Source organism: Gymnoscopelus braueri, assembly GCF_963280865.1.
Source record: "Gymnoscopelus braueri genome assembly, chromosome: 13".
NCBI lineage: Eukaryota > Metazoa > Chordata > Actinopteri > Myctophiformes > Myctophidae > Gymnoscopelus > Gymnoscopelus braueri.
In genome coordinates, this window is record NC_137615.1 from 30,728,241 (window position 1) to 30,751,398 (window position 23,158).

General features: G+C 40.9%; 1 protein-coding gene across 1 annotated transcript in view; it reads right to left on the reverse strand.

Annotated features, from left to right (window-relative positions):
- The window catches only part of prkcbb (protein kinase C, beta b), a 105,838-nt gene that overhangs the window by 50,928 nt on the left and 31,752 nt on the right, over positions 1–23,158 (reverse strand). The window contains 1 exon segment of the mRNA XM_080447719.1: positions 10,385–10,467. Within this exon segment, the coding sequence (XP_080303845.1) occupies positions 10,385–10,467 (83 nt within the window).

The window sequence follows — 23,158 nt, forward strand, 5'->3', positions numbered from 1 at the left end:
TAGATTACATTTTTTTATCGAGTCCCAGCCCTAATATATATATATATATAGTGTACTGATATGTGATGGATGGTTTGGTTTGATTGCTTGCGAAACCCAACCCCCCCACCCCCACTTCGGTCGCCATCTTGTGTTTTTTTTTTCATTTTCAAGGTCTAAGACTGAGTCAACACTGAGGATTTTGCTGTGTTATGATGAAAATCTGAGCCACAACAATAACAGAAGAGGCAGCGGCGACTAATCGCTGTAGAGAGAAGTTCCAGATGCCAGAACTAAACGCTGTACCGAATCCCTCACCATTAAATCCATTATTGCTCTGCAAGAGGGCTTGACCTGTCATCTTTCATTATGTGTCGTGTCGACAGAGCAAATATTTGTACTCAAGTTAATTCTGGGCCTTGTACATATTTTCGAGTCCGTCAGAATCTAACAGAAGCCTGGTGACTAGCAGTAAGACAGCCTTTGAACATTTCTTAAAAGACAAGTCATGAAAACAACGTCCGTTATCAGTCAAATTGTCTATTCAATCTGATGTGGGTAGTTATTGGGCAATAGCAATGACACACTTCAAATATGGCCGTCAAAGGGCTCTGTATAGAACAAATGTAAATTATTGATCTTTATAGAGAACCCACATGGAGAAAAAAATATAGAACTACAGTATAACGATTGTGGCTTGGGGTTTGGGTTTGGGATACGGTTTTGGGGTTGGAGTAGGGATTGCGGTTGGGGTTGGTGGTGTGTGTGTGTGTGTGTGTGTGTGTGTGTGTGTGTGTGTGTGTGTGTGTGTGTGTGTGTGTGTGTGTGTGTGTGTGTGTGTGTGTGTCCACACACAGGAACGAGTCTCTCACTATCGGATGCGAATTCCCATTTGTTTCCACAAACGCTTTGTTGTTAGATTTAGTTTGACACCATCTGTGTGCAAGGTGTGTGTGTGTGTGTGTGTGTGTGTGTGTGTGTGTGTGTGTGTGTGTGTGTGTGTGTGTGTGTGTGTGTGTGGGGGTGTGTGTGTGTGTGTGTGTGTGTGTGTGTGCGTGTGTGTGTGTGGTGGTGTGTGTGCGTACTGTAGGTGCGTGTTGACTGCTGCTGTGTGGGTGTTTTGGGGAAGTGGGAGGAATATCTAATCAGATTTAGTAGGGCCGTGAGTTGCCTCGGGTTATGGAGAGACAACAGCCAATCAGAGGATGACATCTCTCTGGCATAACAGGATGATCCGTAACAAACAGAAAGGAAAGAACAGAGAGAGATACAGAGAGAGAGATACAGAGAGAGAGATACAGAGAGAGAGAGAGAGAGAGAGAGAGAGAGAGAGAGAGAGAGAGAGAGAGAGAGAGAGAGAGAGAGAGAGAGAGATACAGAGAGAGAGATACAGAGAGAGACAGAGAGAGAGAGAGAGAGAGAGAGAGAGAGAGAGAGAGAGAGAGAGAGAGAGAGAGAGAGATACAGAGAGAGAGAGATACAGAGAGAGAGAGAGAGAGAGAGAGAGAGACTGTAAAGGGGGAGAGAAATATGCAGAGACAGAGAGAGACTAAAAGGAGAGAGCGAATGATACACATATGGAAGAGAGATACAGAGATATACCGTAGACCTAATGGGAGAAAGAGAAAGACAAAGGGAGAGAGATACAGAGAGACAAACAAAGGGGGTGAGAGAGATACAGAGAGAGAGAGACATAAAGAGAGAAAACTTTGACCACTCCATTTATTGTTATTGGCTCTTTTCTCTGCACGACATATGCTTTCTTATAATATTGTGTTCTTACATATCAATTTGTCCAATTGTTATAGCCCTCCTAGAAGATGATCATTGGGCATTACTTAACAAGAAATGACAGTCATATCAGCTCGCAGCAAGCTAAACCCCTTGAAAGGTACTGTCAACTACACTGTTTCAGAGACATGGCGAATATCATTCTTATTAAGCTATACATTTTTATGTAATATAATCCTGTCCGGAGCGCAGAGGTTCTAATGCTCTAATAATTGAACTAGGCTATTGTATCAGACAGAGCGCTGACAGCGTTATCAGATGGGGGAGGGGTGGTCTCGGTAAACTGTGCTGTTTGGCCCATTCATCAATCAAATAGACGGCTTATCAGATCCCGCCTACTGTATCCGATCATTTCCACTCACACATACAAGAACACAAATGGGCTGTTTCCGTGTCCGCTGTAGACCGGGATATGCAAATTGCAAAGCGAATTGGACAGCGTTTCAAACGTGGTCCAAAAAACGTCCCATAACCATTTTCTTCAGCATTCTGACTAAACACTATGTCATACATGTGTTTATTAACACATTGAGTGCCAGTCGCGTATATCTATGCGAACCTATTTAAAGCCGCCACGTGCCAGTTGCGTAGATCTACGCCAACAATGCAAAGTCCACATTGCATTGCAGGCCTCGTTCGATACGACACATTTCATTGTAGCACCACCGGAAACGGAATTATCCGGGATCCGTTTTTTCCGATCCCATCCACTTCCATTCTAAAGATGACACCAATCCGCCATTTTCTCGGTTGTAGTTTTTCTCGTCGCTGATCGCTGTTTAACATAAACCGTTGTAACTACAAGAATCAGATTTTCATGCGGTCTTCACAGGTCGACTCGGACGGATCGCTTGTGTGTTTACAAAGAGTTGAATGCGCGATTTTAGCGGTGTTGCAAAAAAAAACTAAAAAACAACAATAAAACGCTGGCACTGGTGAGTACATTATGAGATTAAACTCTGGCGTGGAATGTGTTAATGTACTTTTGCGTTGTATCGTACTATCGTTAGATAAAACTAGGGTTTGGTTGCACCAATGTGACATTTCTGGCTGATAACAATATCCAATATAATAATTGCTGTTATGGCCGATAACCGATGTCAATATGATCTCATTCTGTATTTAAATACATTTAAAAAAAATGTGTCCATTCTGAAAAATACATGTAACAGGGTATCTGCTAGGCTTGTCACAATTATTACATAATTGCCTAATCGCAATTATTTGAGATAATCGCAATTGTTTTTGCATAATCGTCATTATTGTTTCCATGTTGAAAAATGTTCATACATTTTTAAACATTTTCCAAAAATAGCTGATCTACAAGATCTACAATGCATTTATTTTTAAGTATACAATACAAGTATAGAATCATTAAATGTGTCAGTCATTTCTTTGCATATTTAAGTTATTTGTCATATCTGCCCTGTGCAATTTGTGATTATGAAGCCTCAAAAGCAAACTGAAATAAAAATTGTATTCATATGTTCAATGCCAGAAGGCAGAAGGCAATGTGTGTACTGTCACTTTAAAAGCCTAGTGTATACTTCATTGTACGATGGTACCGCAGACCAAACATACCATAGATCTACAACCTTACAACATCAACGCCTCTTTTACCAAGGCCAGCCAATGAGGAACAAGTGTGACTAGTTACAGGGTCTGAACATAGATCAGTTTCCTCTGACGAACTGATAAAAACTGTACATGTACAGTAACTGATAAAAAGCTGGATTTCTGTGGACGCATACAACAGCTCATTAAGAATACTGGCTTTGACTTCGTCACCGCCCACTTGCAACCCCCCCCCCCCCCCCCCCCCACCACCACCACCCTCTGAAAGTCTCACTGAAGCATCCAGGCGTCTGTCTCTTTTGCCAAATAGAAATAGCTATCTTTTTAAACACTTCTATAAATATGACACTGGTGTAAAAAATGCCTTCTTACATTCGGATATTATTACAGATTATCAGGAAGTTCCATATTCTCTTGACTACTTTCACATTTCCTGGTTGTTGAGGCGCATTCACTTCGGGTAGACCACGATCATTTATATGAGCGATGTAATTCAATATCAAGTCAATGTGATGGAAGGTACATGGCCCTGATACGTCAAGAGTTCAGTCTGTTCCTATTCCCCTGATTGCCAGAGAAGCTTGCAGCTTACAATGGTAAATGAAATACACAGTTTAACCACATTGTGTGGTCTAGAGAAGCCACCGTGAACGACTCATAGTCCGATCACTAAATCCCATCCAACAAGACAATGCTGCAAATTGTTGACAATCAGTCAGTCAGTCAGTCAGTGGTGAGCAAAATACAAGCAGAAATGAGGAGAGAGGAGGGAGAAAGTCAGAGACTAAAGAAGGGAGGAAGGGAGAGAGAAACAAAGGCAGATGCTTTTTTTTTCATTGCAGATAGCTTGAGAGAATAGTATATTCTCTCTCTCTCTCTCTCTCTCTCTCTCTCTGTGTGTGGATCTGCCCACCTGCTAACTCAGTTAAAATGCTACATGAAGCTCCTTACAAATGGAACATCCCATTCGCATTCTGTCTCTCTCTGAATATAATACTTACTACCTGCTGTTTTTCTAGATAGATAGAAAATAAATACATAAATAATAATTATTATCTCTCAGTGCATCCTTCTCCTGACAGTTCACAAATCTCTCTCTCTCCCTCTCCCTCTCTCCATCACTACTGCGAAGATTCAAGGTTTCGGAGAAGGTCCTCCTGAAATCCTTCTACATCCTTAGTGCACTCATACAACAACAGGCTTTTGAGCAGAGCAAAAAGCCTTCTGAAGGACAAATATCACCCCAGCAATTGAGTGTTTGTGCTGATGCGGACAGGCAAGTGCCTGCGGTGTCACAAGGTCACCACAAGAAGACACAGCATCATTTCCCCCCCAGAGGCTATCAGAGCCCTGAACATTGACAAAACCGCCTGTAAACAGACTCCTTATTCTCTTTCTTTTTAGGACAAAACCCCTTTCACATATTGTATTTTGCACATATTATACACTGTAGCATGTATGTACTACAAGAATGCCGGCTGGGGTTATTGTGCTGACACCACCTTGCAAAGCGACGCACTGATCAGTGTTCAGTGTTGGTGATGAATTGAAAAAAGACCATTACTGCATCAAAACTAATCATTTTCACGAATTCTCAAATAATATCAAAAAAGACGCAAACATTTTGAAAGTTGTGAGCTTGTAGATCTGCTATTTTCACAATATTTATCTGTGGAACCGAGTCAAAACGCCTCAACTCCTACATTCCAAGTACTTATCAGAGTGGGGGCTTCCCCAGTTCAAATATGTCCCCAGTTGATTATTTTGGGGGGTCGTGGTGGCCTGAAAAGGTTGAGAACCACTGCTCTAGAATAGATGGTCTTGTATCTTATAGAATCTCTACGGGGTGTCTCTCTGTTTAGGACATCAGTGAATAAGAGCAACGGCGTTGCTCAAACAATGGGGACATGTCACCCCTGATGGAGACGAAGGTTCCCTTTTACCTGAAATGTTCTGAACTGCTTGCTCACAAACGCATTATTTGCCTATAAACCACTGGTGCAGCAGGCTAGAAATGTAGGCTTCATTACAGGCTCTCATATCTCATCCTGGTGCTCTCCCACAGGGAACAGATTCCATTAACCCACATGGATAATTGACTTCTTCTTTTAACCCATTAAGACCGGGAACGCATCCGTGTCATTTTAAGATTTCTTTGGCTATAAAAAAAAATAGCAGTTCTACAAGCTCATAGCACGGCACCGAGTGCCGTGCTATGAGCTTGTAGATCTGCTATTTTTGTGATAATGTGTGCAAATCTTTGAATATATATATATACATTTTTAACTCAAATCGTTGCTTCTGGTGGGGGTCCCTGGAACAAAATATTTTGAGATGGGGGGATCCGCGGACATTTTGGGGGTCCTTGACATGAAAAAAGTCAAGGACCACTGATATTATAGCAACATAAGTTTAAAAAAGAAAACTGTTAAGGTCCTTACACACCGGGGCGATTTGCGATTTGCGAAATGCAGATCTACATGCTCGTAGATCCGCTATGAGCTTGTATCGCTGCTATTTTTGAACAGCCCAAAGTATAAAATAATGGTTATGGCTAAAATCTAAAATGACACAAGTATGCGTTCGCGGATTGAATGGGTTAAACATACACACAGCTGACAGTGACACACAGGGACGGGACGGGGCGCTGACAGAACATACTGTAGGAGAGAGACAGACAAAGGCAATGAGAGAGGAGAAGGTGAGTGAGAGAGTGAGAGAGTGGGTATAATACCCATAGCCTCTTTAATCATTCTTAGAGGACTTCATCCATCCATCTTATTTAACCCATTGAGACCTGAAGCCGATTCTACATGTCTCCTAAATCTCAACAGTTTTCTGAAAAACGTATGTTTCTATATCAGTGGTTCTCAAACTTTTTCATGTCAAGGACCCCCAAAATGATATGTATTTGGCCGCGGACCCCCATCAAAATATTTTGTTCCAGGGACCCCCCAGAAGCAAAGATTTGAGTTAAAAATGTTTGTTTTAAAAATATATATTTTCAAAGATTTTCACGAATTTTCACGAATTTTCAAAAATAGCAGATCTACAAGCTCGTAGCGCGGCACTCGGTGCCGCGCTACGAGCTTGTAGATCTGCTATTTTTGAATAGCCCAAAGTGTAAAATAATGCTTTTTAGCTCAAATCTAAAAATGAGACAGTTCCAGGTCTCAATTATCTATCTGGCCGATGCGTTGCTGTATTCACACAGTACTGTGCAAACCTGTGTTACTTTCACTCTGAGTGTGTGAAAGTTTGAGTTGAGTTGATCCGGTACCATGCAGTGGAAAACCCTAATTATATCCAAGTCCAACCGTCTCTCTTCCCTCCATCCTTCCTCTCTCATCGCTTTTCTATCCCTCCCTCTAGTATCTATATCTATATATTACTCTTGGCATTCACTGCGGTCTATAATTATCTCTATTTATAGCTCTAAGCTTAACATTTGAGCTACTATTTATCTATCTGTTCTAGGGCTGTAATTATTGTTTCTTTTCTTGGAGATTTTTCTATCGCTAACTTTTTGGACGATTAATCGAATAATCAAGGTGCACGTTTTCTTTTATATAAAAAAATGATTTGATGCGTTACTTTATACGACAGAGAAAGATAGTATGTACAGTATACAGCAAAAATTGCAGATCTATAAAGTCACAACGCATCACATCCCGGATTCGCGGCGCGTTGTGAGTTTGTAGAGCGGCTATTTTCGCTGTTTTGGACATTTTCTGAAACTTATATTATAATGACATACAGTAATAGGGATCAATTATCGATTTTTTTTAAATAATCGATTAGTTTAATTAAAGTGTCGCAAATCTGCGTATACAGTACAGTATACAATATACAGTACAGTATACAATATACAGTATGTACTTTATCGGTTTATCTGTATACAGTATCTATGTATGTTTCTATCCATCTGTCTGTACTGTCTGTCAGTCTAACTAGGTGACTGCCTGTCTCACGGTACTGCCAGTTTGGAACATCATTACCCATCATCCCGCTGGGCAGGAGGCGAGGTCGTAAGGGCATGAACTCATTAAGGAAGTGTCATGGTGGGGGGGGGCGGGGCCTCGTAATTAAGAGCGCCCCTGAGGCTGAGTGGCATTTAAAAGCAGGAAGTACTGAGGAGGTGAGAGAGATGGAGAGATGAGGGATAGAGGGAGTGAGACAGCGGGATGACATTTGAGCGGAGGAGGTGGAGAAAAGAAGAAGGGGAGGGGGTAGAAAGAAAAGAATGGAGGAATAAAAAGAGTGATGGCCTTTTTCCTTTTTTTTTGCCGGGAGGGTCTGCCCAACTGCACTTGTCTGTCTGAAGGACACTTCAAAAGGAGCATAGTGATGCTGTTTCAGGCACACAAGGAGCCTTCAGGATGTTTACCAGCACGTTAAATGCTGCACTTCAACAGCACTAGTCTAGTCACAACACAGGGTGCTTAGGAGGATACTACTGCACGTTTAGGGTGCTTAGGAGGATACTACACTAAGTTTAGGGTGCTAGGGAGGGCAAATGAAAGAGAAGGGTGAGAAAGTTTAGTGTTCATTGTAATACATGCCACTGCTGTCACTTTTTGGAGGCATACTCGAGCGGAGCCTGACTGATGACAGATGTTGGGGTCCAAGGCCGATATCGAGTCCTAGACCTCCGATTACAATCACTGATGTTTGGACTGATATTTCGTCAAAAAAGTGCAAACTGTGCTAATCGATTTGATGAAACTTAGAAGCAAACAAATCAATGCAAATAATCACAATAAAAAATATAATTGAACAATTTTGCTGATCTAAAAGCTCACAATGCGACGCACTGTGAGCTTGTGGAACTGCTATTTTTTTTTTACTTTTGAAAAGAATTGCCTATGAACACATGCCCAAAATAGGGATGCAAGGTTGAAAGTGGTTAAAAATCTGCAAATGGGGTGTCACTGGCCTAGTGGTTAAGGCACATACCACATTATGCATATTATCCACTAATGCAGCCTGACAGCGAGTCGCAGGTTCGATTCCCGAGACCGACTACCTTTGCTGCGTGTCACTCCCAGTCTCTCTCTCTCTCTCTCTCTGTTTCCTGTCACTCTAAACTGTGTACTATCAATAAATAGTTGCAGATACCGATGATCATGTCATCAAAAAAATCATTATGGCCGATCCATCGGCCTGGCTAGAAAGAAAGGTGATAAACATGTGCTAACTGTAAAGTATATGTATACCTATTTAGGAGCAGTTTATACATTTGTACGTAATTTGGATTTTCTCTGAGAACGACTGGAATACAAAATGCAAAGCTACTGTATATGTCTTTACTATATACTGTGTCAATTCACACAATACACGATTGTTTCATTGATCAATACATGATTGTTTCATTGCTCAATACACTATTGATTCTACGAAGGCGCAAAATGTGTCAATTTCATTGTTAAATCGATCATGACTAATCCATTTTGTCAGAGCTTGAACAAATTGTTTTAAAATCTTTTGATCTTTTGCTTCCACTTTCCGTACCACTTTCCCGACCTTCTGGTTGAACCCACTAATTGACACGTTACAAACTAATACATTATAACAAATTAATGATAATATCAATGCAAAAATACCAAACAATTATTATCGATACTCTAGTTCAGTGATTCTCAACCTTTTTAATTTCATGGACCCCCAGTTTGATAAGCATTTGGCCAGGGACCCTGATTTGATGTGATCTTTATCTCTGGGACCCTAATCTACAGTCTCCCATTCAATCCGGAAACGCATCTGTGTCATTTTAAGATTTCTTTGGCTATTTTTTAAAAATCTTGAAAATGTGTGCAAATAATTATTTGAATATATACATTTTTAAAGGAACATTTAAATCCTAACAGTATGTTTCTATATCAGTGGTGCTCCAACTTTTACATCTCAAAGACCCACAAAATGATATGTATTTGGCCACGGACCCCCCCCCCCCCCCAATGTGTTTTTCCAGGGACCCCCCAGAAGCACAGATCATAGTTAAAAAACATAAATTATATATATTCAAAGAGCTACAAGATCTACAAGCTCACAGCGCGGAACTCTGTGCCACGCTGTGAGCTTGTATATCTGCAATTTCTTCAATAGCCAAAGAAATCTTAAAATCCCAGAGATGCTTTCTCGGTCTTAATGGATTAACCCATTAAGACCGGGAACGCATCTGTGTCATTTTAGATTCGAGCTTAAAAAGCATTATTTTATACTCTGGCTATTCAAAAATAGCAGATATACAAGCTCATACTGTATAAGTAGATCTGCTATTTTTATTTAAACTCCTAAGAATTTGTGCAAATCTTTGAATGCACATATTTGAACAAAAAATTGTTTTAGTTAAAATACCCCCCGACCCCCCCATTTTTTTTAGATGGGGGGGTCGTGGCCAAATACATAGAATTTTGGGGGTCCCTTGACATGAAAAAGGTTTGAGAACCACTGACATAGCAACATAAGATTTTCAGAAAACTGTTAGTATTTTGTATTTTGGTATATTATTGGCCTGGGCCGCACCGTGGTGGTCCAGGTACCCTAGGCTACAATTCCAACCTGACATCGGGTTAGGGTTACCTTTGAATTGCTGCATGTCACTCCCCATCTCTCTCCCCATTTCTCTCCCCATTTCCTGTCAGTCTACTATGCTATAAATAAAGGCATAAAAGACCCCCCCCCCAAAAAAGATGGTATATTAGTGAATAAGAGCAACAGTGGGACAGGCTAACTCTGGACTGTGATTGTGAATTTAATTTGTAAAAGGTTCCCTTTAACTGAAAATGTTCTCATGCCCACTCACACATTTGAACCACATAATCCCTATATACAGTACTTTGATGGACATCATATGTGATGTGTTGTGAACTTGTAGATCTGTTATGTTTGGTTGAACGTTCGCCCATTATGACACGCCTAGAATGGGGGAGATTGAGCCCATATACTGTAGCTCATGTTCTCTCTCTTCATAGTCATCTCTATTTTGAATCATTCACACAATTATTAAATACGATATATAATTCATATATATACTTACATCTGAGGCAGGCCCCTTATCAGCCCCTGGACAGCAAAACGTGACGAACTCATGGCAACGCTTGTGAACCACAAAACAACACACTGGGGAGAGAGAGAGAGAGAGAGAGGGAGAGAGAGGGAGAGAGAAAAGATAATTAGTTCAAATTCAAATCATCAAATTAAATGATTCTTGGGCTAAACATCAGGCACACATGCACACACGTGCACAGTTCCTCTGCTACGTGGACCACTTATTTGCATGTTTACATATCGTTGCTGTCGGGCAGAAACCTGCCCACCTCTCCATATTTTAACTTTTGCTGTTTTTTTCGCAACAACTACTACTTGAACATACTACGGCGTCACGCAAAAGTATCGAAAGTAGCAGATCTACAAGCTCGAAGGTGAGGTTTCCATGAGGTTTCCACCCGGCAGAGACCATGAGACTCAAGGGTGACTGACCGGCCGACTGATTAGTACAGTAGCATGACTGACTTACTGACTGATTGGCAGGATGACTGACCAACTGATTGGTTTGTAGGATGACCCACTGATGACTTATTGATTGAATGATTGGGTACTGGACCTATGAGCTGCTCTGACTGACCACGAATCATGCTCCCAAAATATGAGTACCATTTTGTGTCTCGAGTTGGAAAACAGTGAATTGTTGCAGTTCCAAATAGACATTTGGTAAATGTGTTGCCGTTTCCAGGGTGTTAATGGTGAATTGCGGAGGAACATGTGCAACCGGCAACACACAGGGAGGCCCTTATCTCCACTTCCATCAATGTCAGCTTCACTGACAGGCAAGAGGAACAGAGTGAGCTAAAAATAACATGCACACACGCACGCGCACACACACACACACACACACACACACACACACACACACACACACACACACACACACACACACACACACACACACACACACACACACACACACACACACACACACACACACACACACACACACACACACACACACACACACACACACACACACAGTGTATGTAAATAGTAAGCCTCAGGGGTGCATGCCAAGGCAACTAATCAATGTAGTGCACAAAACAAATGTTTGTCTAATAATGTTACCAACAGTCTATAAGATATGGTGATGTTACTACCACTACCACTATGAATCCTACTGTGGCTCCAGTTTGTGCCCCTCATGTAATCATTGTCTTTATTTTTAATGCAGTATTTATATTTAATACTGCAGGCCATTTAACCAAACAGATGTTTTTTTTAATCCTGGAGGACTCTTCTAACTTGCTGGTAAAAAATATATATATCTGTCTTCTCCGGTGTGCAGTGAAGTACAGGTCTTTAGGAGTTGACACACTGAAAGTGTCAGACGCACGTTATCAAACAAACATTGTTTACAATGGCTGCAGCCACACTGGAAGCATCAATTTGGCACATCAAAACATGTTGACGCATCTCTCAGAGCTTGGTTCTATTTTGGAGTGTCGACCGCCTGGCACAGTCCAAAATGAGTTGGAGCAACGCAGAAAGGCTAACTTCTTAAGATTTTTCACTCACGTCAATGACACTTCAACATTCCCGATCATGTTGACCAGTCTGCTCCAGAAAAACTTTGATGCTGATGTGATATATGTTTTTTTTGTGAATCGATTGCGGAGTATATGTGTGAATATTTGGACATGTGATGTTTGAGGAGAAGATTTCTGATGTCTGTCTGGATGTATTTTGTTCTGTAAGAATAATAATAAAGAAATCCAGAAAGACTTATTTCAAGGTATATTGTTGTTGACATGATGTCCTAAGTCTACTACTTTTCATCATAGTGAGTTACAACAGATGAAAGTTGGGAGTTGTCATTTTGTGACCACACAAAGAAAAACATTAACATTGAAGCAAAAACAAATAACGCAAATGTAACTAGTAACTTTTATAATGCAATACCTATAAAGTAAAGCAGTTACTCTTTGACAGCAGTAACTAGTTAAGTAATTAAGTTACTAATTTAAAGTAACTTGCCCAACACTGGTCACGGCCCTTTCTCATTTCACAAGCTGTATCTTGTTTTCTGCATCATATCAGTTTGCTATTGGCTGAATTAAGATACTGTAACAAGACGCAGTATCTACTAGGGGTGTAACAATATATAGTGCCACGATATGTATGTATCGTTGTGAACACACACACACACACACACACACACACACACACACACACACACACACACACACACACACACACACACACACACACACACACACACACACACACACACACACACACAACGTGATGTAACACAAAGGCAATGTTTCTGCAGCCTGGGTCTGGTGAAATCTACTCTATTCTGGAGGTGAATTCATACCTACACTGATCAAAAGGTTTGTAATTCTCTTCACACACATACATATTCACACCGGAAATGTGTACCTCAATGGTACTTCTTTCCCACGCAATAGCCTCTCTTTGCTCACACCACCCACACACACACACACACACACGCACGCCACCCACTCACCTCAATGATATCACAGCATGAAAATACAGAGTGAGGGAGCGACAGATAGAAAGAGTTGTTTGCACATATTGCTTCAAGGTAACTGCTCTTTCAAAAATATCAGTACTGCCAAGACTCTGATCATCACGCACGCGCACACACACACGCACACACACACACACAGATGTGACTGTCACTGTATTAGCGTAGCTGTACTTCATCCACCAGACACTGTCCATTCGTCTATCCATCCATCCACCTTACCATCACTTCATCCATCCATCCTTTCCCATCCCTCACTTCAACTATCCTTCAACTCATCTATCCGTCAATCCATCTATCCATCCCATTCCTTCTTTCACTTTATCCTGCAGTCTGTCCTCTCTGTCCTCCTGTCTGTCATCCAGGTGTCCTGTCTGTCATCCAGGTGTCCTGAGTGTCTGTTCTGCTGTCTGACCTCAATGTGTAGCATCTGTGTTCCAGGGGTGGCCATAGCTGAATGGGTGGAGAAGCCGTCTGAGAATCAGAAAGTTCCCTGTTTGATGACCTCTAGGTGTTCTCCCTGACGTCTAGTGGTCCTCTAGACGTCCTCTCTGACCTCTAGTGGTCCTCTAGACGTCCTCTCTGACCTCTAGTGGTCCTCTAGACGTCCTCTCTGTGTAATATATGTCCTCCAGGTGTAATATATGTCCTCCAGGTGTAATATATGTCCTCCAGGTGTAATATATGTTCTCCAGGTGTAATATATGTTCTCCAGGTGTAATATATGTCCTCCAGGTGTAATATATGTTCTCCAGGTGTAATATATGTCCTCCAGGTGTAATATATGTCCTCCAGGTGTAATATATGTCCTCCAGGTGTAATATAGAGTATGTCCTACAGGTGTAATATATGTTCTCCAGGTGTAATATATGTTCTCCAGGTGTAATATATGTTCTCCAGGTGTAATATATGTCCTCCAGGTGTAATATATGTCCTCCAGGTGTAATATATGTCCTCCAGGTGTAATATAGAGTATGTCCTACAGGTGTACTATATGTCCCCCAGGTGTAATGTCTGTCCTCCAGGTATAATATATGTCCTCCAGATGTAATATATGTTCTCCAGGTGTAATATAGAGTATGTCCTCCAGGTATAATATATGTCCTCAGGCACAATGTCTGTCCTCATGTGTCCTGAGTATTTCTGTCTCTATCTGACCCTGGTACAACTGGCAGCCTGCCTCTATCTCTATTATTAATCACACACACATTAAATATCCATGGATAGTGTGCGCACACACACAAACATGCACGCACGCACACACACAAAGAGGTATTCAAATACGCACAATTCAAAAGCAACATTCATAGGAAACATACAAAGATGCACAAACACATACATACACAACAAACACAGAAAGTAAAGCGTCCACACATGTACAGTCTGATACTTGCATGGACACAAACATACAGTATATTGACATAATACAGTCAACTTTACTGTATCTGTTAAATATAATGTAAGTGCCTTTACTGAGTAGTAAGGTGCAGGTTTATGTATAGGGGGTTAATGTCTTTATCTTATCTCTCACCCTCTCCCTCTCTCTCTGTCTCACACTCTCTCTATTATATCACTGTGGCTGCACCAACGCACCAGGCCTGAAGCCCTAACCTTGCTATAACGTTACACTCACAAACACACGTGCGCAGCACCACAGGATGAGGCCTTAAGATACATTACACACAGTGGAGGGCTAGGGTTAGCCTGTTGCTAATCTCTCAAGACAGACAACGAAGGAAAAAAAAAGTCTTATTTTTTTTGCCGATGGGATCCCAGATTGGCCTTAAGCCCAGTGTATAGCATACTGAAGCAGAACACCCGTCTGTTCGGTTCAGCTGGTCCAAAACTACAATATGCCGTCATTCAGAGGCTCAAAATAGCAGATATACAAGCTCATACACGCTACGAGCTTGTAGATCTGCTATTTTAGAAAAATCAAGAAGATGTGTGTAAATCTTTGATTATATATAATTTTAAAGCAAACATTTGTAACTCAAATCTTTGCTTCTGGGGGTCCCTGTAACAAAATATTTTGAGATGGGGGTCTGCTGCCCAAATACATATACATTTTGGGGTCCTTGACATGAAAACATGTCATTCTAGGATTTAGAAGACATTTTGTAGAATCGTAACCTCAGGGCTTAACTACAACATGCCGTCATTCAGAGGTTCAGCTGGTCCAAAACTTCTTTTGTTTCCACATTCATTCAGCCCGGCTTCAGCTCATTCCATCAGCAGTGAAGCCAATGAAGACTGCGGTAGTTTGGAAGAGACACAAGCCAAAAACACCCCTGAAATCTCCGTCTAGTGACCATTCATAAACACAACCTAGAAAGGGCAAAACCTCCATGGTCAGAAATTGCCCACAGGGCAGGGTGTTGCTTCCAGAACGCAGAAGTATGAAATGATATTTGTCTGTCCACACACACACACACACACACACACACACACACACACACACACACACACACACACACACACACACACACACACACACACACACACACACACACACACACACACACACACACACACACAGTCTATCCTACTTAAAGGGGAATTCTGGACCACGGTTTTCTTACCTTTTTTTTTATGATATCTTAGGATGAATGGTAACAGTAGAAAAATTTCATAACTCCATCCCGGGTCCGCCACAGCTAAAAACGCGCCAATAGGCCTTGCGCTAGATCACATATTTTGACTGCACCGGAAGTCTCGCTAGACGAGATTGAAATCTCGTCTAGTGAGACTTCCGGTGGTAAGAAAACCGTGGTCCAAGGTTCCCCTTTAATCAATACACCAACTTAGTGAAAGAAGTAGTGCTTTTTGCTTTGATGTTTGGAATTAGACAGAATGCAGGCTAGTCATGTGTGTGTGTGTGTGTGTGTGTGTGTGTGTGTGTGTGTGTGTGTGTGTGTGCGTGCGTGCGTGCGTGCGTGCGTGCGTGCGTGCGTGCGTGTGTGTGTGCGTGTGTGTGTGTGTGTGTGTGTGTGTGTGTGTGTGTGTGTTTGCGCGACCGTGCGTGCACGCATTCAGTATATTTTTAGCCTATGAAGGAACTATATTTACAATTTCCATTGAAGCCAGCCAAATATAGAACAAACACAAACACATGCATGCACACACACACACACACACACACACAGACATACCAACCAGAACATTATTATTTCAGAGGATCCCGTGCGACTCCGGCAGTCAGTCACATGACATCATTATGTAATGTCTCTCGGCCAATCCATACCCCCATCACACATGTCTTTCTGTCTGTCGATAAAGTTGTGCAGTGGGGGAGGGGGAGAGAGAGAGACAGATAGAGCGACAGACAGGCAGAGAGATAGACTGTACTTAAACCAATAGACCTCGCAGTCATGTTTGATCAGAGATCCTTATGACTCACGCTGTACTGTAGATACTGTAGGGCTGCAACTGTCTATCGCTTATTTTCATATTCCAAAATTGATCAATTTTACAATAAAATCAGTGGTGGAAAAAGTACTCAAATTCTTTACTTAAGTAAAAGTACCAATGCTGCAATATAGAAATACTCTCTTACAAGTAAAAGTCCAGAATTCAAAATTTACTTGAGTAAAAGTACAAAAGTATTGGCATCAAAATGTACTTAAAGTACCAAAAGTAAAAGTACTAAAATGTTTGAAAATAGCAGATCTACAAGCTCACAACGCGTCGCGGTGCGACGCGCTGTGAGCTTGTAGATCGGCAAATTTCAAATAGCCTAGGTATAAAACAGGACTAAAGTGGTTAATGTACGTTTCATAATGTCATAATTTATATCTGAAAAGTAACTAGTAACTAAAGTTTTCAAATGATTGTAGTGGAGTAAAAGTACAATATTTGCCTCTGTAGTGTAGTACTGAAAATGGGATGTACTCCAATAAAGTAAAAATTCCTCAAAAGTGTACCTAAGTACAGTACTTGAGTAAATGTACTTAAGTTACTATACACCACTGCAATTAATCGAGGAGCGTGTTTTTATATATGTATAAATACAACGAGTTTCTAATGACATCAGGGATCCCTGTAACCCTACCCCTCCATACTTAGTCTTAGTATGTTACAACAAGTACAACAAGTACAATAGTTATTGCACAAACGTGTGAGGCATACATTCCCAACTTGCATCGTTCCCGACTTAATTGTTCCCAAGTAGGCCGGGGGCCCATTTATAGCTGTGGTAACGGGTACCGCACACAGGGGAACCCTAGCAACGGGTCCAGCCAGTATACTCTGACAACAGGTACGGCAGCATGGGTATTATTGCATAACTCTATGGGGCATGTATTCCCAACCGATTTACATCGTTCTCGACGTGCGCGGTCCCCGAGTTCGGGCACCCGTCTAGTATAAGTAATACATGATCAATAGGCGTTACTAATGAAGGCTCTCGGTTCCATTCTGGTCAGGGTGCTGATATTGTGCATGTTGGCTCACATGGTGGGTGTGTAACTCTGAGAGTGTACAAATGGAACCAAATGGACCCGTAAGGGACCAGTCGAAATTTACAGAAGGGGGTCCCTGGAGGAAAATAGGGGCGGGTCATGCCTTTCTAATTTTAGTCCAAGGGAGGGTCAGCTAATTTGACTTTGAATCCAAGGGAGGGTCATGCAATTTTGAATTGATAAAATAGTCTGTTTTTTATATACCTTTTTAGTACAGCAGAACAGTGGTCAATGACCCCTCTCTATTTCAAAGGATACAAAGAATTCAAATCAAGCAACAACTTGGTCTATTTAGAATCAATGACGGTCGTTAACAAGCCATCAACGCACAGCAAGTGAACGACCCAGTCAAATCTATTCAGCGTCTTAACGATGGTGGTTGAACAATTAAGCAAAACTTCAACAGGCATTAGGCATATTGGAGATATCCTCTTTCAAGTGTGTTTTTGTTGCTCATAGAATTACATACACCAGGTAGGTAACAATGACCAATTTATAACTGGATATTCATAATAATTTGAAGTAATTCTGTGCATGTGATTGATTTGGACCTATATGGACAGTTGTGTATCCATATAGGTTTCCTAGGGGCGTTGTGGGCATCACTTCCTGTCGATTTGATCCAATGAAATCCAATGAAATCCAATGATATCCAATGAAATCGACAGGAAGTGATGCCCACAACGCCCTAGGAAACTTGTGGATAGATGCCAGCCTAGATCCATAAGTAAAACCAGAATCATCAGGCCATAATTGCAGGGCTGCCAACATTGGACTGTCAGAATCCAGGAGCCACACGCCCATAACTTTTGAAGGAAACATCCAGAGACAAGATAAAATAAATCCCATACAATTTGGACCCAAGGAATGAAGTGGTTATTATTAAGATTCAAGCACATCTTGACTCTATATTAGGCTACAGGACAAAAACAGCAAAATGTTAATATCAGATATTTCTGTTTTTACTAAATAGTTCTTACCAACTGCATTTTCTTAATCCTTGACGTGTGTTTTTAAGATTCTGCCATGTACCAGACTGAAATAATGTCCCACAGGGTTAATTTTTAACCCTATGTTACACCCAAAAAGGGAAACAGAGCAAATATCTGGAAGTATACAACATACAAACAAACACATATTCCATACAATTTGGACTCAAGGAATGTATTAAAATTGGTATTATTAAGCATATCTTGACTCTATTTTAGGGCATTTTTTTTTTAACTGAGCCAACAATGTTCAAATTATTATTTGTCTTTTTACTAAATACTTGTTGATAGTTTTCTTGCCAACTATTTTCTCATAATCCTTGGAGTGTGTATTTATTAATGTGTGTGTGTGTGTGTGTGTGTGTGTGTGTGTGTGTGTGTGTGTGTGTGTGTGTGTGTGTGTGTGTGTGTGTGTGTGTGTGAGAGAGAGTGTGAGTGCACACGTGTGCATCCCTGCATTCCCAGTAGGCTATGAAGGCTTACTTTGTGGCTCCTAGAATCTCAACCTAGAGAGAACTTTCAACTACCAGGCTGCTCTCCTGTTGAAACCATCTTCGAGGTTTGGTCCAGGAGGCAGACACTGTTAGTTTAAGAGCAGGCTAGGCTTAAAACGTTCCTTCCATTTGGGGAACAACAGCTCCATCATCATCCATAGTCTCTAATGTCGTCATAGCCAGTGCAGTGCACGTTTGATTAACTCAATAACAAATGACAACTCAACTCTTATGAACGTGTGGTGTGGTGAAGTAAGTAAGTGTGTACATTATATTTGTACAGTATATATCACTTCTCACAGAGAGAACTCACAAAGTGCTTGACATACAACAGAAATAAAAAACACAGCATGAAACATTCAAATGATTAAAAACAACAAAAACACACAAACAAATCTAAGACATTCCACAAGTGGTTCTTAAAAATGTCCAGAGGCTGCAGCTCTCAAGACCTGTGGAGGGGCATTCCATACATTTTAGTTTTTGACCTGTTTTCGTCCCGCGGGGGAACTCCTCCTCCACCTCCTCTGCCTCCTCCAGCTTAAAAAAAATATTAAAAAAAATAAGACATTCCACAAATGCTTGTTTAAACAGTAATGTTTGTAAGTGGCTCTAAAAAATTCCACAGAGGCTGACCTTTTTTCGTTCCAGCTCTCAAGACCTGTGGAAGGACATTCCATACATTTTAGTTTTTGACCTGTTTTCGTCCCGCGGGGGAACTCCTCCTCCACCTCCTCTGCCTCCTCCAGCTTAAAAAAAATATTTTAAAAAATAAGACATTCCACAAATGCTTGTTTAAACAGTAATGTTTGTAAGTGGCTCTAAAAAATTCCACAGAGGCTGACCTTTTTTCGTTCCAGCTCTCAAGACCTGTGGAAGGACATTCCATACATTTTATTTTCTTTTTTATTATCTTTCTTCATCTCGTGGGGGAATGCGGAGGGGGAAGCAGTTAGGGGTTAAGTGTCTTGTTTAGGGACACTTCGAACCTTAGGCTTCCCAGGCGGGCTCTCTAACCATTCAACTATGGCCGCCCAACCTGGTACGAGGAATGACCAATACACTCTGGACAGCTGACCTTAGGGTCCTGCTGGGCACATGATATTGTTGTAGCAGGTCATTGATTGATTGATTAGTTGAATATTTTATTAGGCAAAAATGTAAAACAGCACATTTAAAATACTTTGTCTAAAAGGTCCGTTAAAAAAAGTCCTTGCGGTCTTGTTTCCAATGAGGTCCTTGGTATTCAATTCATAGTCATATATAGTGGCACTGGCACCACAGTTCAAATATCAATACAAAAATACAGAAAAATATAGCACTATGTACAAACAAAAAATAAAAAAGCAGGGGAAAAAAATAATAATAAAGCTATATGTACAAAAAAAGGGGGGGGGGGTCGTCTATCTAACGGGAAAAATAGTATACCTCCTTTTTTGGCCTCCTGAAAGGTGAATTTTCAGGGCTGTTTTGAATGAGCCCAGCGAACTGCACTTTTTGAGGGATGGGGTTACACTATTCCAAACCTGGGTGGCAGTGCTGTAGAAGGAGAATTTGCCCATGTTTGTTTTATGGGTGGGTGGTACCAGATCATTGTTAACGCTCCCTCTAGTTTTGTGACTGTGGGTGTCGCTAACTTTTTGGAGGTATTTACTCAGTTATGGGGGCATATCGGGCAAATTTGCTTTACAATTTTGAAGACCAATCGCATTTTTTGTTGTTTAGTCCTGTCTTCTGACCTGAGCCAGCCTAGGCAAAATGGGTGGGAGAAAGGTGGGTCATGGGCCCCAGTCCGAGGAGTAGCCAAATCAGTTTGTTTTGGGAGGTTTGAAGCTGAAGCTTAGTCTTCAGTGACATCGAGATGTTGTAGTACCAAGAGGTGCACGCAAAGTAAAAAAGGGGCTGGATCAGGGCCCCTGAAAGGGTTCTGAGGGCATCCTTGCTGATAAAAGAGTTAACTCTGCCCATAAATCTGGTTCTCTGGTTAACTCTTTTGATCACCTTTGTAGCCATGCTTTCACCTGTCAGGTATTTGTGAAATGAAGGGTCCTGGACAATTGGACATCACTATATGCTTCAAAATGAGGCTCTACTGGCAGTGGTGGACCAAAGTACTCAACCCCAGTACTTGAGTCAAAGTATAAATACTCCTGGTGAAACATTACTCAACCACAAATGAAAGTATTCAAAAGTACATTTTCTTTTTAATATCAAAGCATGCTGTATTTAAACGTAGACACCTCAAGATTTATTTTTTTACCCCAGAAATGTTTACAATACAATATAAATAATAGTGAAGATAGCAGCTCTACAAGCTCACTGTGATGCGTTGTGAACTTGCAGATCTTCTATTTTCATTTTTTGTAAATAGGGCTTAAGTGTCAAAATGTCCCCGAGCAAGACACTTAATCCCTAACTGCTCCCCCCTCCGAGCTCCTCTGTGGGCAGCACTTATAGCTGAAAACGGAAGTTCCCCCACGGGACGAAAAACTGTAAAAAAAAAATATATATATATATATGGAATGCCCCTCCACAAGTCCTCTGTGGACATTTTTAAGAACCAGTTGTGGAATGTCTTAGATTTTTTGTGTGTGTTTTTGTTGTTTTTAATCATTTGAATGTTTCATGCTGTGTTTTTATTTCTATTGTATGGCACTTGATATACTGTAGCACTGCGAGTTATCTCTGTGAGAAGTGTTATACAAATAAAATGTCCATACTTACTTCACCACACTACAAGTTAATAAGAGTTGTTGAACATGTTTCACCAGGCAGGTCATGTCATTTGTTCATGAGGTAGTCTCGCGTGGCCAGACTGTTGCCTCCCACAATTTTCAAATGTTTCCGGTCATACAGTCTGGGACTCGGAAGCTCTGATCATGATTAGAATATAAACCGGATGTGAAGCTTCCTCCCCACTTCCGTTTCGTCTTTACAGTCGCGCAAATTTATCCGACTATAAATCAAAATAATTTAAGTATATTTAGCTTGCTGCTTAGCAGAAATGGAAATAAAAAAAGAAAATGTAAAGATATTTAAAAATATATTTTCGTGAACGGAAGTGCCAGTTTCCTCAATCGGATTTCGGGAGTTGTAGTTCCAGACTCTATATAGCATTCGGAGATTGTGGAATAGTTGTCTGGCTACGCGAGACTATTCATGAGGTTCATCACTAGTTACATTTCTCTCCAAAATACCTTGAATATGATGGAAGACATGATTAATAATTACTGTGATTATGATAAGCTTACATTTCATATCATACACCATACAGTAAGAACTCCTATAACTTTCACCAGCAAAAAACTTTTTTTTTTTATCAAAAAATTTAAAAATATATTACAACATCATGACAATACCTATCGTCACATTTTAATGTCACGATAGGCTATATCGTGGGACAATATATCGTGACACTCCTAGGTTGGGAGGGTTAATCTTTTTTTTTTAATCATTTGGGGAGGGTCATTGATTTTTTTTTAGTCAAAGGGAGGGTCATGGCATTTTAGATCAGGGCACATACATTTCCTCCAGGGGTACCCTTCTTTAAAAATCGACCTGTCCCTAAGGGTCCATTTTGTTCCATTTGTACACTCTCAGAGTTATGGGGGTCCTTGAAAATAAGACAACCACTATGCCACACTAAATGGAACAGAGCCTTAAAGGGATATTTCACTTTCAAAAGAACTTTGGGTCATTTTATCATCTACTCAGGCTTTTGTGAGCCCCCCAGACCGTTTTTAAGTTGCTTGTTTCAGTATTACGCGACAGGGGGGCCATCGATAACTTTTTTCCTTTTTTTGGGGGGGGGGGGGTAATGAAAAAAAATAAATACAATAAAAAAAAATACACGGCCCCCTCACGTATTAGGAGGGCAGGGTGAGTCACCAGAACCAAGGACGGGTGTTTTCGATGAATCTAACATGTTAAAAATGGAGTTTGAAGTTATAATGGGTTTGTATAGGAAGGGGGCGTGTCTGATAAAATTAATGTCAAATATCTAAATACTGAATCAACCAACTTAAAAACGGTCTGGGGGGTTCACAAAAGCCTCAGTAGACGATAAAATGACCCAAAGTTTTTTTCAAAGTGAAATATCCCTTTAATTAGTATCATTGGTAACACCTGTGAAGGAAGTAAGGAAGGGGCCCAATTCATTCCCAATATGGCTGCTGTGCATGGAGCTTATTGTTATTATTAATAAATTAATTATTATTTTTGCTCACCCTCTACTCCTCTCCTCCCTCCTTCTATCTTCCACTTCTTCTCATCTCTTCTATTATCTTCTTTTTTCAGCTCACATACCTCTCTGTTCTTAACCTAATC